Here is a 13,470-nt window from a genome sequence, read left to right as displayed (position 1 = left end):
CTTTACTATTACACTTTATTGCAGGTCTTTATGAGTTCTTTGGCAGACTTTATTTCAAAGTGCATTTGTCCTACTTTCAGCCCACAAACCCTGTGTTTCCTTTTCCACACAAAATTACTTAAGGGCTGCAGCTAACAGTTATTTTCATGATCATTCAAGGATAAAACCCAATGATATACAATTCACAATTATATAAAAGATAGGAAAGCAGCAGATTGTCACATTTTACAAGCTGGAACCTGAGTATGTTTGGCATTTTGCTTGATAATTGACCTAAATATTTATCATTTTTTAAACCATTGTAGGTTCATTTTCTGTGGACTGACAACTTGATTAATGAACACTGTATATTGTTCAGGGTAAAACTCAATGAGGAAGACGTGAGATGGGACCGAAGAAGTGTTTCTGTTGTAGACAGCGTTGTACTGGTTCTCACCCTGCTGCAGTGTAGGAAGAAGTAGCCTACATAGACCCTTTTAAGTATCAGTAAAACAATGTAAAAATACTTGATTACAATTTTTTTTAAACTGCATTTAAAATCCTACTTAAGTAAAAGTATACAAGTTTTACCAGGCACATTTACTTGAAACAGGAGGGGACACAAGTCGTGCGCCAAGTCCAGTTGGGATATCCTTTTTCCAGATTATTTTTACACCACGTGAATGCCACAGTAAATTCACTTACAAAGCAGAGGCGTCACCTTGTGTAATATTTACAATACAGATCATTGATATAAGGTCTACCAATACGAGTAATTTAGGGCTGCTAAACCTGGGACACATACGAAATTAAATAATATTGGTGGGATGTCTAAGTTTAAATCTAATCAAAATCTTACTACCATCTTATCATTAATTTAAGGATTCTTTTGCAGATAAACCTAATGACACCCCGCCCCCTACCTACCTGCGCCCTTCAAAGAGTCGTAATTCTCATCACTACCTGAAAGCTTTGGGGGGTTTAGGGGAGCCTGCATCTGGTGGGAGAAAGTTAACTGGGAGAGGCCAGGATCTGACAGTGCCACTAGTAGGATCCCGGCGGCCTTACAGGGTTTTCCAGAGCTCCCCGTAGCTGCTGTTCCGCCTTCTTCCCGCTGTGAGAGTGACTTGTGGAGGCTAACTGTCCGCGGGAGGGTCGCTGTTAGAGCCGGAGACACGCTGCACCAAGCTGCTTGGAGTTACTGAGAAGTTACTACGAAAGGTATGCTGTACTTTGTTTATATACAATTATAAGTACAGCTAGTATTAATTTTCTCTTATGAATATAAAGATATCGGTTACATAAAGTCATAACAGAGAGCAAACCGTCTTTAACTACAGTAATAGTTTTATAACTAAAGCTAACTTACCCTAAAGGTAGCTAACTGTTGCTAGTCCGTGTTGTTTTATTATCGTGTGCTTCTTATATTAAATAGGTCGTGTTTGCAAAGGTGACTTTGAGTGCGTGTTGCCACCCCTTCAGTCAGTCGGTTAATGTGGTGAATCATTGAGCACCGCTATTTGTTTTTAGCACTTACGCTTTGATTTACCCTGGCTAGCTTAAGTTAGCCGTGTAGGTATCATAATTGAATGTGCACTTTTCTGAGAGAGGCTGCACACTATTAGGTAAGGTGAACACAGCAGCCCCGTTTCCTTGGCAACAATGCGTAAGTTTCTGTCGTAGATACAGGTACACCGTGTCCTGCTCTGCCTTCAACTTCAAAATTAAACCTGTTGGTTGTTTAGTTCATCTGTCCCATTAACATGTGTGTTTTTCTTATCTGAAGGCGTGGTTGAGTACACTTAAGTTTCAAGCTGCATATCAGTAATGTCCAAATTACGTTAGCTCTACACTGGCTTCAAGTTGTTACTCCACTTTCTCTTTTCTCCAATTTGCTTACATTCTTGTCACAGTCTTAATTGTGTTTACAGAATCACTGTAGTGGACCATCAAGTGCCCTCCAGACGAATAAAAAAGAGGAGGAGACTGCTTTACAGGCAGTGCTGTGTTGGAGAGACAGTGGAGTCCAGGCTGGAGAAGAGAGAGGCAGAGGAGGAAGCATGTCTACTGACCAGGAGCCCACGTACACAGTCAAGCTGCTGCAGCTTCTACTGCTCTCCACCTACTGGGGCATGCAGATCTGGGTCACCTTCATTTCAAGTTGGTACCACAGACACACACATACAGACACACTGAAACTGAGAACACAAAAACTGGATACTTAAGTGTCGAGACAATGAGAGGGAGGCATATGGGAAGTGTTTGAGATGTTTGGAAGAATCTTTGTCATATCTCTAACCTGTGTTTATGGTTCACTTTTATATCTGTATCCAGACCCAGACTCACTGGATTTACACAAACTGACATTGGTGGGATTAAAGTGTGTTTGTGGCTTGCTTGTAGAGCTACATTTTTGTCTACAGCATAGACACATTCATTACCGAACATGACCCTTTGACCCCCCCCGGTGTATTTCAACATCTCAGCTTCCTGTTGTTGTTTAACCACAAAACCTATGTTTCTGTCTTGTGGCTGTTTGTGCATATACAGTCTTGTATTACACTATTTAAAACCATGGAAGAGAGGCAAGGTAGAGCATTTATCAATCATTTTGAAAACTGTATGTGTCTGAAATGTAGTCAGTGACTAAGGTGTATATACCCTTCAGTAAATATACTATGACATGTGATTATGCTTACTCCAACTAGGACTTAATTCATGTAGAGATAATCAGAAAACAACCTCCTCTTGACCATGTTATTTTATGAATTTACTTGAATATTTGAGTCTAATGAGTTGTTCTGATTTCTGTGCAGGCTTTGTGATGGACAACCACTTAAACAGACACACATATGGGTTTATTCAGAGTCGTCTTGTCCCGTTCTACCTCCACTTGGGTTCTGCTTGTGCCTTCTTTAACCTCACTATCTACGCAGTGTACCATCCCAGTGACATGCTGGACGACAGAGAAGCTTTCCAGGTGTGTAATTTGTGTAATCACCATTTTGCAAAAATGTTTATTACTTTGACTTATATTTCTTTAACCTCCGCTTCTAATTCCCCTCCTACAGATCTTCATCTTCTTTGTGTCGGTGACAGTCGCAGCTGTCAACGCTCAGTGGTTTGGCCAGATGGCGTCAGAGATCATGGCGGACATGCACCTGATTGAGCAGGCGTGCGGACTGGGTCAGGATATTGGCTTGTCATCGAACAGGGAAGCTTACGCCAAGCTGTGTGACACGGATGTCAAGTACAGACACTTCAGCAGTCGTCTGTGGCTGTACAGACTGCTTTCCTCTCTGTGTAACCTCTGCTGCATAGGCTGCAACTTCTACAGCCTGTGCTACATGGCCGAGAACCTTGGCACGCTGTAAACCTTTTTATGTAAAGCATCACATCTTTTTTTCTCTCTGTCTTGTTAGTTATGAGATGAACAGCGAGGTTGATTTTGTTCCTTGGGAAATAATGGAAAGAGTCAGCCTCCATGTATAGATTTTGGTCCTCTTTTTATTGTTTTGTTGTTGGTTTTGAGACAATCATGGTCACTAAAGCGAGATGAATCAGCACCTGCAATGTGAGCAATGTCTCACCTTTCACCTAGTGTGGCTGAGGCTGCTGTGCACTGCTGCCTGGTGAAGTTACCAAGATAGCAGTACGGTGCCTTACAGGAAGGTAAAACATGTTTTTATAAACTTGCAGTATCAGATACACCGTAGCAGGAAACAAAACACATAACGCACCGCACTTTCTTATTTTTAAGCCACAGAAAACAACTTTTATTTTAAGGGAGCTGCCAATTGCGCCGCTCAGTCCTGCTCTTCTTGTTTGGGTGGAGTTTTAACACATCACTCACCCCCAGCAGATGTCACACTTTGATCTAGTGTCACAAGTTTGTCCTGTTTTAACTTAGGTTACCTTTGGAGCACCTTTGCTTCACGTTTCAAAGTGAATGCTCAGACTATCTTTAGCTCTCCCGGCTGCTGTTGCAACGAAAAAGGACACTTGTACTAGTTGGTAGACAATCAATACCACTTTTAACCCATCCGAAACACACCTATGCCAGTGGATTGATTATTGGTACATATTAATCAATCGATCAAGTTTATTTATCATAATCATATAAAGTACGATCACAGTGTAATCCCGTTAGTTCCTTCAGTTTGTGCATTTAAAAGATTTTACAGAATTGGTTTTCATAAACTTTTACAGTGTTTTGATCTGTAAATGTCATGAGATTGTTGTGCAGAGTTTTGAGTCTGTCCTTCATGTAGAGCTTCTATTTATTTCCTCTTTATCCATCAGGGTGTCCTCGAGGAAGGGACTATCACTGTGAAGTAAACAATAATTTTGTTTAGCGGGTGTAATGGTTGTTGTACTTATCTGGTGGACTGTGTTGTGGCTTTGGTCCAGCGGGTAGTACAGAGGCACCATTTTTTGGAACGGTTGATTTATGGGATAGTTGAGACTTGCTGAGATGATGTGGGTCTAATTCGACTGGATGACACCTCTGCGCTCAGCTTTCATTTCACATCCAGGATGACCTTACAGTGTGCTAAAGGGGAAGATCACATCAGCTCTTGTATATGTTGGTGAAGGATTTTACAGACCTACAGACTCTGTAGCTCGACTTCAAGTTGTGTTTTGATTTGGTTTATAACGCTTCATTTTACTAGACATCAATCTCTTACGATCTGGCTGTGAGGGAAAATTATGCAGCTATGATTAGAATTTGAAGCCAAAACATTATGAATTGTAGAGTTGTGTTCTCTGGCAGTACATGTGTTCTACAACCCTGTGGATTTCCTGTCTGGGCTGGAGTGAAGCAGGAAGTGCATCAGATTGATTATCACCCGTGCTTATGCTCATCAGCTGTATAAGCTGTAAGAAGCAGTCTTTCTCTCTCGCTGGGTGCACTGTTTGTTGTTTGTGACAGTTTTTTCTTTCACTTTTCTTCGTTCGTTGCATTCATTGAAACACTCAACGCACTGCTGATGGTACTGATTTACAGAATTTAAATTGGCCATGGTTAACTTATATTTTGTTAAATAAATATTAAGTTCTAAGTCGTGGGTCATCCTTTCCTCTTTGTCTGCCTCTCGAGTCGGGCTGTGACAGGTGTCAGTTCGAATAGAGAGGATCTGCGGTCAGTTAGATATTTTGTCATCTTTTTGCACAGATTGAAATAATGTAAACAAACTCCTCTCTGATAGGACGACCCCTCCTTGTTGTAGCCGCTAAAATGTACCCTGTCTGTTGGTGTGTTTGTGGAGTGTTGTTGTTGTGTAAACCAAAGATTAAAAAAAAAAAAAAAAAAACACAAACAGCACTTGTAATCGAAGTAGAGGCAGCTGAGTATAGATTCCTCTTATATGTGCAGACTGGACTGATGAAGGTGCTCATTATGTGCCCGTTCTGGGTCACAATGCTACTGGCAATGAGAATGCAATATTATTAAGTTGTTTTCATCTACACCCATCGTTTTTCTTTGCTGTTAGCTCGGCTAGTTTAAATTAATAGAATATTTGAATTCAAGTCATTTGAAAGTTTTGTCTACAAATTAAAGCTGCATTTTAGTTATTCAAATTTAGGAGATTGTTTTACTTTCATTTGTGGATTTTTATGCCAGTTCCTTAATGTTTGAGATATAATGGTGAGGAGTGAATGTAAACAGACGTGCCCTTTTTCAATGTTTGCCTTAAGACCAGTGAGGTCAAAGGTCACGAGCTGTTAATGGTAGTGGGTTTGTAACAAAGATGTTTTGACATGTATCGTCTACCTTTTGTATTAAAACATGTTCTCTCTCAATTTCTCCCCATGTTTTTATTAACATCTATTTATCGTGTTTGATCAGGAGACATTTGTGCAGGCTGAATTGGCTCCGATTTTTGGTATCCATACAGTGTAGTTGATTGAGTGAGTAGGACAGTGACACATTTTCTCCTCTGTCTCTGTACTTTATGGATTCGAATGGAAACTTGAAATGTTGACCTGCAGCTTTATGTCTCTTTTAGGGAATTCACATGAACAGGACAAGAGGAATCAGCTTTTTCTAGTGTACTTTACTCTACCAGTAAGTAAAGTGGTCATACTCCTACATAGTCATTTGTAATGTATGTTGGCTGTACTTAAAATGGCCCAAAATATCAAAGCTGTTATTAAATGCCCAATGTGTAGGTTATGAACATTTCAGACTTTGGTGACTCATAGTGGCAGCATAAATATAAACCCTGGCAGACCCCCAAACTTGACTCTGATTCAGTGCCTGCACACCATGAAAACAAGACTGCACACATTTCCTTCTGTATCGTCTTTCTATAAAGAGAAAAAAAAAGGTGTGGGATAAGAAAACTGAGACATTCATCATAAAAATGTCCTCACTCACAATCTTGAAATACTGATGTGAGATCAGAGGGGGGTAGAGTTGTTAGACATGAATGTGGCCTTGGTGCACAACTTGAAAACGAGAGTGACTCAAAAAAAAGAGTCAAATTTAATATCATGTTTTGCCAGAAGGGGGAGCCACTACCCTGCTGTAGTTCATCATCAGACAGATATAAAAACTGGGCCTCAGATACAGAACTGTGCTCTATTAAGTCTGGATTGAGTTGCATCAAAATTATAAAACAGTCTTACTCGATTGAGATTAGAGTTGAAAAAATATACCCTAATAATTAAAGTAGCTTTTAATTACAAACCCTGGTTGGAAGTCGAGAGCCATATTTGAATATACTCCATACCTGATCCACTTGCTGTGGACATATCACCTGAACAATAAACCCCACAGGAACACATCATATCAGTGTTTTTTTTAATGTAAAAATACATCATTGTATTTCAGCTACAAATCCATGGTTACTGTGTTTGAGATGAGATCAGCATCAACAATTTACAAGCCACACCACCTACAAAAACGACTTTTAGTCTAAAAAAGTAATAAATATAAAATGATGTAGATAAAAATGTAAAAAAAATGTCCACACTCGTACCTGACTATTAAAGGTTTAGATAACTGTAATACTTAAAAACCTGAAACTTACATTTCTGGGGAGTACAATAATCTCATTCTCAACAATGAATGTAACAGGAGATGAGGCAGTTCAGTTTCACCTTTATGTGGGTGATACCTCAGTTAAAAGTGCGATTAAAATCGTGTCCAAGAAAAAAAAACAAGAAAAACAAAAACAAATAGATCCCCTTGAACAAATAACAAACTGTAAGTACTGTTTGTTAATTCTGCATAGAGAGAACCAGTTACAGCCTTGGAGAGTCCACAACACACATTCTGTAATACTGAGGGAGAAAAAATGTAAACTGTTCATTTCCCTAAAGGAGGCAGCAACATTATTTAAAGCCACAATCCTTGAAAATTGACAGCCCACTGCTCCACCCACTTTGGTTGTTTGGAGGATGAGGTTAGATCACTGTCATACCGTTTGTCTATAACAGGCTTATAACAGTGTATGCGCAAAAACTGAGAAGAAATGTAAGACTAAAGACTGAATCAACAGATTACAAATAATGATAGTGTCAGTGCATCTCACTTAGAAGGCATCCAGAGTTACATTCCTTGTAAACAGCAAAAATGGAAAAGGCAATAAAAAATAGAAGGATTGTGCCTTTAAAATCACTTAATAGTCGCACAACTCACCAGCACGCATCATTGTTTAAAACCACTGATAACTCCAGCTGTTTCACTCCTGTGTTCAGGAAACATTACATCATCCCAACATTTACCTTCTAAATGTATGGAATCTTATATAATATAAATACTATTGTTTCCACGTTTCCCTTCTTCTCAACGCTCACAAGTACAGTATCAAAATACAAATATTCAAAACGAAAACACTGTCTAAAAATCAACCCACAATCCCTCTGGAGGGTTTCGTAACCATGGCAGCAGCAGGAGAACGATGGAGCTTCTGGTGATGGTAGACAAAAATATGCAAAAGAAGTTACCGCAACACCATTCCCATAAAATCCCATCAATTTCTTGCCTGTGCTGCCGAAATACTCCATAAATAAAAGTCGTACTATAAAAACAGAGTTTCCCTGTTCATCAGTTTAAAAAAAATCCAGTGTCTCTGTCATACAACAACCTTGCCCTTGATGTCCAACTTGGTGTTTTCGCTTGCTTTGTTGGACTGCTCCTCTGTGAGAGTGATGTAGGAGTACACCAGACTGGCTGCAATACTGCAACAACAAACAGGAAAACCATGTTACGATAAGAGCTGTTAAAGACGCTATTAAAAAACTTTCAGGCTACATTTTGAAAATCCTTAGTTAGTGCTTGTATCACCAGTCATAAGCAACACGCTAACAAGACTCCATGAAAAAAATGTTCCTCAGCAACATATCTGTCCCCAGGCATAGGTGAGCTTCACACAACAGAGGGGATAGTTTTAATTGATTTGAGAAATTCAAAACAGCTCACAATGGTTGTTTTGTAATGTTTCATGATATCAGCTCTTTTTTCAGTGCATATTAAAAAGGACCTTGTGGAGTTTTGTAGTAGCCACTGGTAGCGCTAGTGGGAAAAGCAATGCTTTTACAACTGGGGTCTTGTTTTATTTGTATCACATGCACAAGGACACAAATGCATGAGATCATGCAAGTTACGCATTCCTGCAAATTGAGTCAGGCTGTTCCACTGACTGACAAGAGACTCTTTTCACAGCACACATACCGAGTCGTCCTTCAAGTTTATTGATAACATTAACAGTGGCTACCAATGTACTCAATAAGCCAACTCAGAATGACAAGGTGTATGTGTGTGTACATGTAAGAGAATAACTCTGTTGTTCATACCTGATATTCAAACCTATGAAGTTGGTCCAAGAGAAAATGTAGTCTCCACTGATCACCATCCCAATATATGTCACCAGGACATTCTGCAAAATGAAGAAAACATTGAGTTTTTTGGTTTTATATTTTGTTTAACTATTACTTTCCACAAACCTGCTACTTACCTTGATGCAGCCAACGATGGTCGTTGTTAATGCCGAGTTGTACTGTGTACAGAGCACTGTGGAATACATCAGAACAAACCTGCAAAACAACAATGTCATAGTGTTACTCATTACTCAACACTTTGATTTCACAATTTTAATGTAACACTGTACTGAAAGGATCATTGTAACTTCACAGTCAGTCAAGCAAAGGTTCATCCACTGATACAATGACATTGCCACATAATTAAGTGTAATCCAGATGTTCACACAAAACACAATCCTGCTTGTTGGCACAGGCATTGCGTGTCACACATACAAGTTTTAGCTTGTATCTTACCCCATGATACAGGAGAGGATGAACTGGGTGAGGAAAAAGACATCTGACCAACCTTCATATTCCACAGCCTAACAACAGGAACACAACTTAAGAACAGCAAAAGTCACAATAACACAAACAAAACTTAAAAAAGAGCAGATGTATGGCTAGATAGGTAGACAATAATGTAAGTAAGTAAATCAGTTTCCTTAGTTAATCATTTCAGTCCTTTTGCCCTATTAAGCATCTAGTGAAAGAAATTAAGTGAGGATTAAATGAGTGCAGAAAATGCAAGAGTAACACTGAGGAGTTATTGATGACATTTTTTGGGAGTTTAGTATGGCCAACATTAAGTTTCTGATAGCTTTTAAAGGTAGTCATCTGTATCTCTGCTGTGGTTATTCAGTCGAGGGAAGTTGTGGGTGCTGCTGTAATAACTCTACGAGGTGCATAATAGCAGCTTTGTGCCTTTTTGGCTGATGGGCCCCAGCTGGGCAAACCAGAAGGTCTCTGCCAGCACTGACCAACAAACAGACAGCTCACATTTACAGCACACACCCATACCCAGAAGAACACTCACTTCAATTTAGGATTAAACCTCACAGTAACTTAACACTAATCAGTACCAAACCAATAAACGTAATACAAGCACTTAACTTGATGGTTCAGCAACTGTTTAAAGACTTGCGTTGTCTTTTTTTTCACACATTAAACCTATAAAATCTGTGACAGTTCAAGCTGTTTGGTTTGCGTAAAGACTTTACAAATAGAGCTTACAGAGCAGATAGATCAAATTACAGGAGAGACAGACTGCTTACCTTTTGCACATCTCCGGTCAGATGAGCCAACAGCAGAGTAGGAATTATCATGAATAATGCATTATAATACAATAATCCGTATTTCCCCAACTCCTGTTGGAAAGGGAGCAACAGGAACATGAAAAATAAGCAGAATCAGAACAGAGAGGGTTATTCACAAGTCTTTCAGTGCATTCCTTGTTAACTAGCATACAGATGTCATGCATGTCCAGCCTTCTGCACTACCTAGACCCTCTTGTTTGCATTCGTCTGATTCTCTTTCACATGGCTCCATATTTCACTCCCTCAGAATATCTCTCATCAGCGCACACGCATACGCTTCTCTGTCTAGCCCTGTACTAGCAGATGGTGCTCTACAGACATAACAGACTAAATCTGGATCCAGTTCTGCCTCTGCTGTAATGTTAGAGCTGAGTAGTATGCTCATGTGACATAAAAAGGCAACTAAAACAAGCTACAAGCCAAGTCTGGCTCAACAGTCAAACTGTAATTACAGTAACCTGACTGTTAAAACTAATGTAAGAAAATGTGTAAAAATAAATTATTACACTTAATTAAAGTACAACTAAGATTAACCTTGTAGAATAAACAGGAGTCAAAACTGATACTGGCTCTACAAAACAGATATAAACAGTGATAATGAAATCAGTGTACTGTGGAGTAAAAAGAACCGACTCAAAGTGTTTGTATGCACTGAGTTCCTTTAAGTCATATGCTGAAGGACAGTTTGGGTTCTCTAAATTCACCAACATCAGCTCAATGCCAAAAACAGCTCCCACCCAACAATGGTTACTATTCATCGGGGGGTGCTGCCACATACCTTCGCATCTAATTTTTGCTTCACATAGGCTCCGTTGGCTGCAGTCAGCACATCGTTCAGGAGAATGAAAACATAGCCTTGCAGGTCAAAGGCCATATCAGCACTACGAGCAGAGATGAGAGAAAACGATAGAAAGTGTTAAGGAAGTAAATAAGCGCTCTGTCACTGATGATTTAGTTGAGGGCATGCTCTGTTAAAGAAAGGCTCTTTTAACTGCAGATATATAACATGTGTCCAATGACCCTGAGGACAATATCACTTAAATGATCATAATGAGGGCCTATCAGGACAGGACAACCCTTTGTAGTGAAGACATTTCTGGTCTGTTTAACAGCCAGGACACCTGGATGCAGTAGAACTTACCTTGCGGCTATGAACGCCCCAAGGATCATTGTAAATACTGTCAGTTGGACTGGCCTGGAGAATTTCTTCCTGCCAAAGGTCAAAGACGGTAGAGCAATGAAATTCAATCTGAGCTGCAAATAAAAGGCACCAATACAGCACAAAGAGCAAGCTTGGCATCTTTTACTGTAGCTGTGTTGCACTGAATACAATGTAAACTGGGTTATCTGTCATGTGAAAACTCACTTGAGCAGAAGTCCCTCAGCCATCATTGTGAATAGGATGGAAAACCTCCTGAGGACAGTAAACATCGGCAGACTGGTGGAACAGAAACATAAATTTTAATTGACACATTGAAACTGAAGTTGGCCAAACATCAACAGCCGTGCCCAGATGAGCTCATAATAATAACACTGAATGAACTTCCCTTAAGCATCGAGCCAGGATAGTTTAGAGATGACAACTTACTTCAGCCGTTTGGTTCCAAGCAGACCAGTGACTTGATTTCCCACATAAAGAAGAGGTAGAGGAAACGTCTGTAAAGCCAGGTAAACAGACACATGGTTGCTGTGTTAGAAAAGAGCTGCCCTACCGCTGGTGATCTACAAATCACTTTACAATAACACATATAGATGCACAGGTGGTCTCACCTTGCGAGGTATGCTCTCATCACAGTCTGGGAAGCTGATCACCCTCGCAGCCTTGCCCACCCACAGCACAACCACCGTGGCCAACATCTGCACACACACAGAAATATAAAAATCACTGTAGCTCTGCTTATGCCAAAGAATAATATGGGGTTTTAGAGGGGAAACAACCGTTCAACTTACTTGTCCAATTCCGACACATACTGAAGATGGGAACCTGAACAGCAGAACAGACAAGTTGAGTATCAATGAACGATACAACTTACAAGCTAAAGTTGCAGTGGCTAACACCCTACTTTACACAAGTAGCTACGTTCAAATATGGCCTGTTAAAACACCAGTGTAAGAAGAGCTCTCCTGTCTCAGTATGTACCACTGGGCTCTCATTAGCTAATAAACGGCGCCGTGCTGGCTTCTCGCTTCCAGCCGAGACAACTTCCAGCAGCTAGGCTAACGGTAGCTCACATTAGCTTCTCAACTATGGCCGTTACAGAGCTCCACAAAGTCGTTACCTGTAGTTAGTCAGGACGCTTTTGTTCACCACGACGATGAGAAACGAGCTTATTCCATAAAACCCAGCGGCAAACAGCTTCGTGAACAGTGTCAGAGGTTTGTCCGCCATCCCCGAGCCGACAAGTTTCTCACTCCTCACTGAGTGTCGGCTCTCCCCCTGCCATCACATCTCCAGCTCAACCGACTACAACACACACACATACAAACACATGCACGCGCGCAGGCACTCACTCACACACCTAGACATTTCGAGGTGACGTCGGCGATTTGCAGCCGCGGCGGAGGCGTTCCAATGCATTGATATGATTGGCTGGAAGGCAAAGGAACGCCCATTGTTAAGGAACGCTCGCTGTTATGATTGGTTCGTATGGTTATAAAACGCCCACTTTTCTTTATTTTCTGCTTCGCATCTTTTTTTGGTGATCCACTATCCTTTCAGGATCCTCCTACAGGGCACTGCTAGGTAGTGGCACCTCACTGACAGTCTGACGGCCGATGGAAGACAGTCAACTACGAAAGAGACATTTCACAACAGGTCGGCAGCTATTAGTCTGTTTTAGGACGGAAGGTAGAAAGATGAATACCTTCTGTTTTTCACTCATTTTATGAAATTACTTCTGACAAGGACGTTATGATTTGCCCGTTTTTAAATAAAAAAACTAAAATACACTCTTTACCAATACGTGTTATTATTGTAAGAGTGAAATTGTGTTTTATACACTTAATTGCGTAAACACATTGAAGCATCATTGTATAAACATAAGCTTAGTAACATGTAAGCTACTTTATGAACTTTATACATTTCAGAAAAATGACTAGGCTTCACGTTGTTTTCACATTTATATTTACAGACTTGGTGGTACAAGTGGTATAAAGTGAATATGAAACAGACTGCTGTTATTTGCACGCTCATCATTCTTCTCACTCTTTTAGCGCATCTTACCTGAGTGTAAAAAAGTAACGATACCTCTTACCAGTCACCAGTCTCATATGCCAAATATTTTTGAGCCTACAGTTCAACTGAATCAATGTACTGTAAAGTTTGTCCTGTTAAGGATGCAAAAACTGTGTGGGCAATGCTGTGAAA

General features: G+C 40.2%; 2 protein-coding genes across 2 annotated transcripts; one reads left to right on the top strand and one right to left on the bottom strand.

The window, feature by feature from the left end:
• Window positions 1–1,003: 1,003 nt before the first annotated feature.
• On the top strand, window positions 1,004–5,774 carry si:ch211-121a2.4 (transmembrane protein 205). The gene is made up of 4 exons (XM_062424679.1): window positions 1,004–1,200; window positions 1,911–2,139; window positions 2,796–2,959; window positions 3,051–5,774. The coding sequence occupies exons 2-4, from the start codon at window positions 2,040–2,042 to the stop codon at window positions 3,351–3,353; spliced, it is 567 nt and encodes a 188-aa protein (XP_062280663.1). The 5' UTR covers window positions 1,004–1,200; window positions 1,911–2,039; the 3' UTR covers window positions 3,354–5,774.
• Window positions 5,775–6,786: 1,012 nt separating this feature from the next.
• LOC133985111 (nucleotide sugar transporter SLC35D2-like) lies at window positions 6,787–12,630 on the bottom strand. The gene is made up of 12 exons (XM_062424677.1): window positions 12,383–12,630; window positions 12,054–12,087; window positions 11,874–11,960; window positions 11,692–11,759; window positions 11,470–11,541; window positions 11,245–11,313; window positions 10,882–10,984; window positions 10,062–10,154; window positions 9,265–9,332; window positions 8,946–9,024; window positions 8,785–8,867; window positions 6,787–8,169 (listed from the first exon to the last, which is right to left on the bottom strand). The coding sequence occupies exons 1-12, from the start codon at window positions 12,490–12,492 to the stop codon at window positions 8,064–8,066; spliced, it is 972 nt and encodes a 323-aa protein (XP_062280661.1). The 5' UTR covers window positions 12,493–12,630; the 3' UTR covers window positions 6,787–8,063.
• Between the last annotated feature and the right edge of the window lie 840 nt (window positions 12,631–13,470).

This window comes from Scomber scombrus, chromosome 8 (assembly GCF_963691925.1).
Source record: "Scomber scombrus chromosome 8, fScoSco1.1, whole genome shotgun sequence".
Taxonomy (NCBI): domain Eukaryota; kingdom Metazoa; phylum Chordata; class Actinopteri; order Scombriformes; family Scombridae; genus Scomber; species Scomber scombrus.
This window is presented reverse-complemented; position numbering and strand designations above follow the sequence as displayed.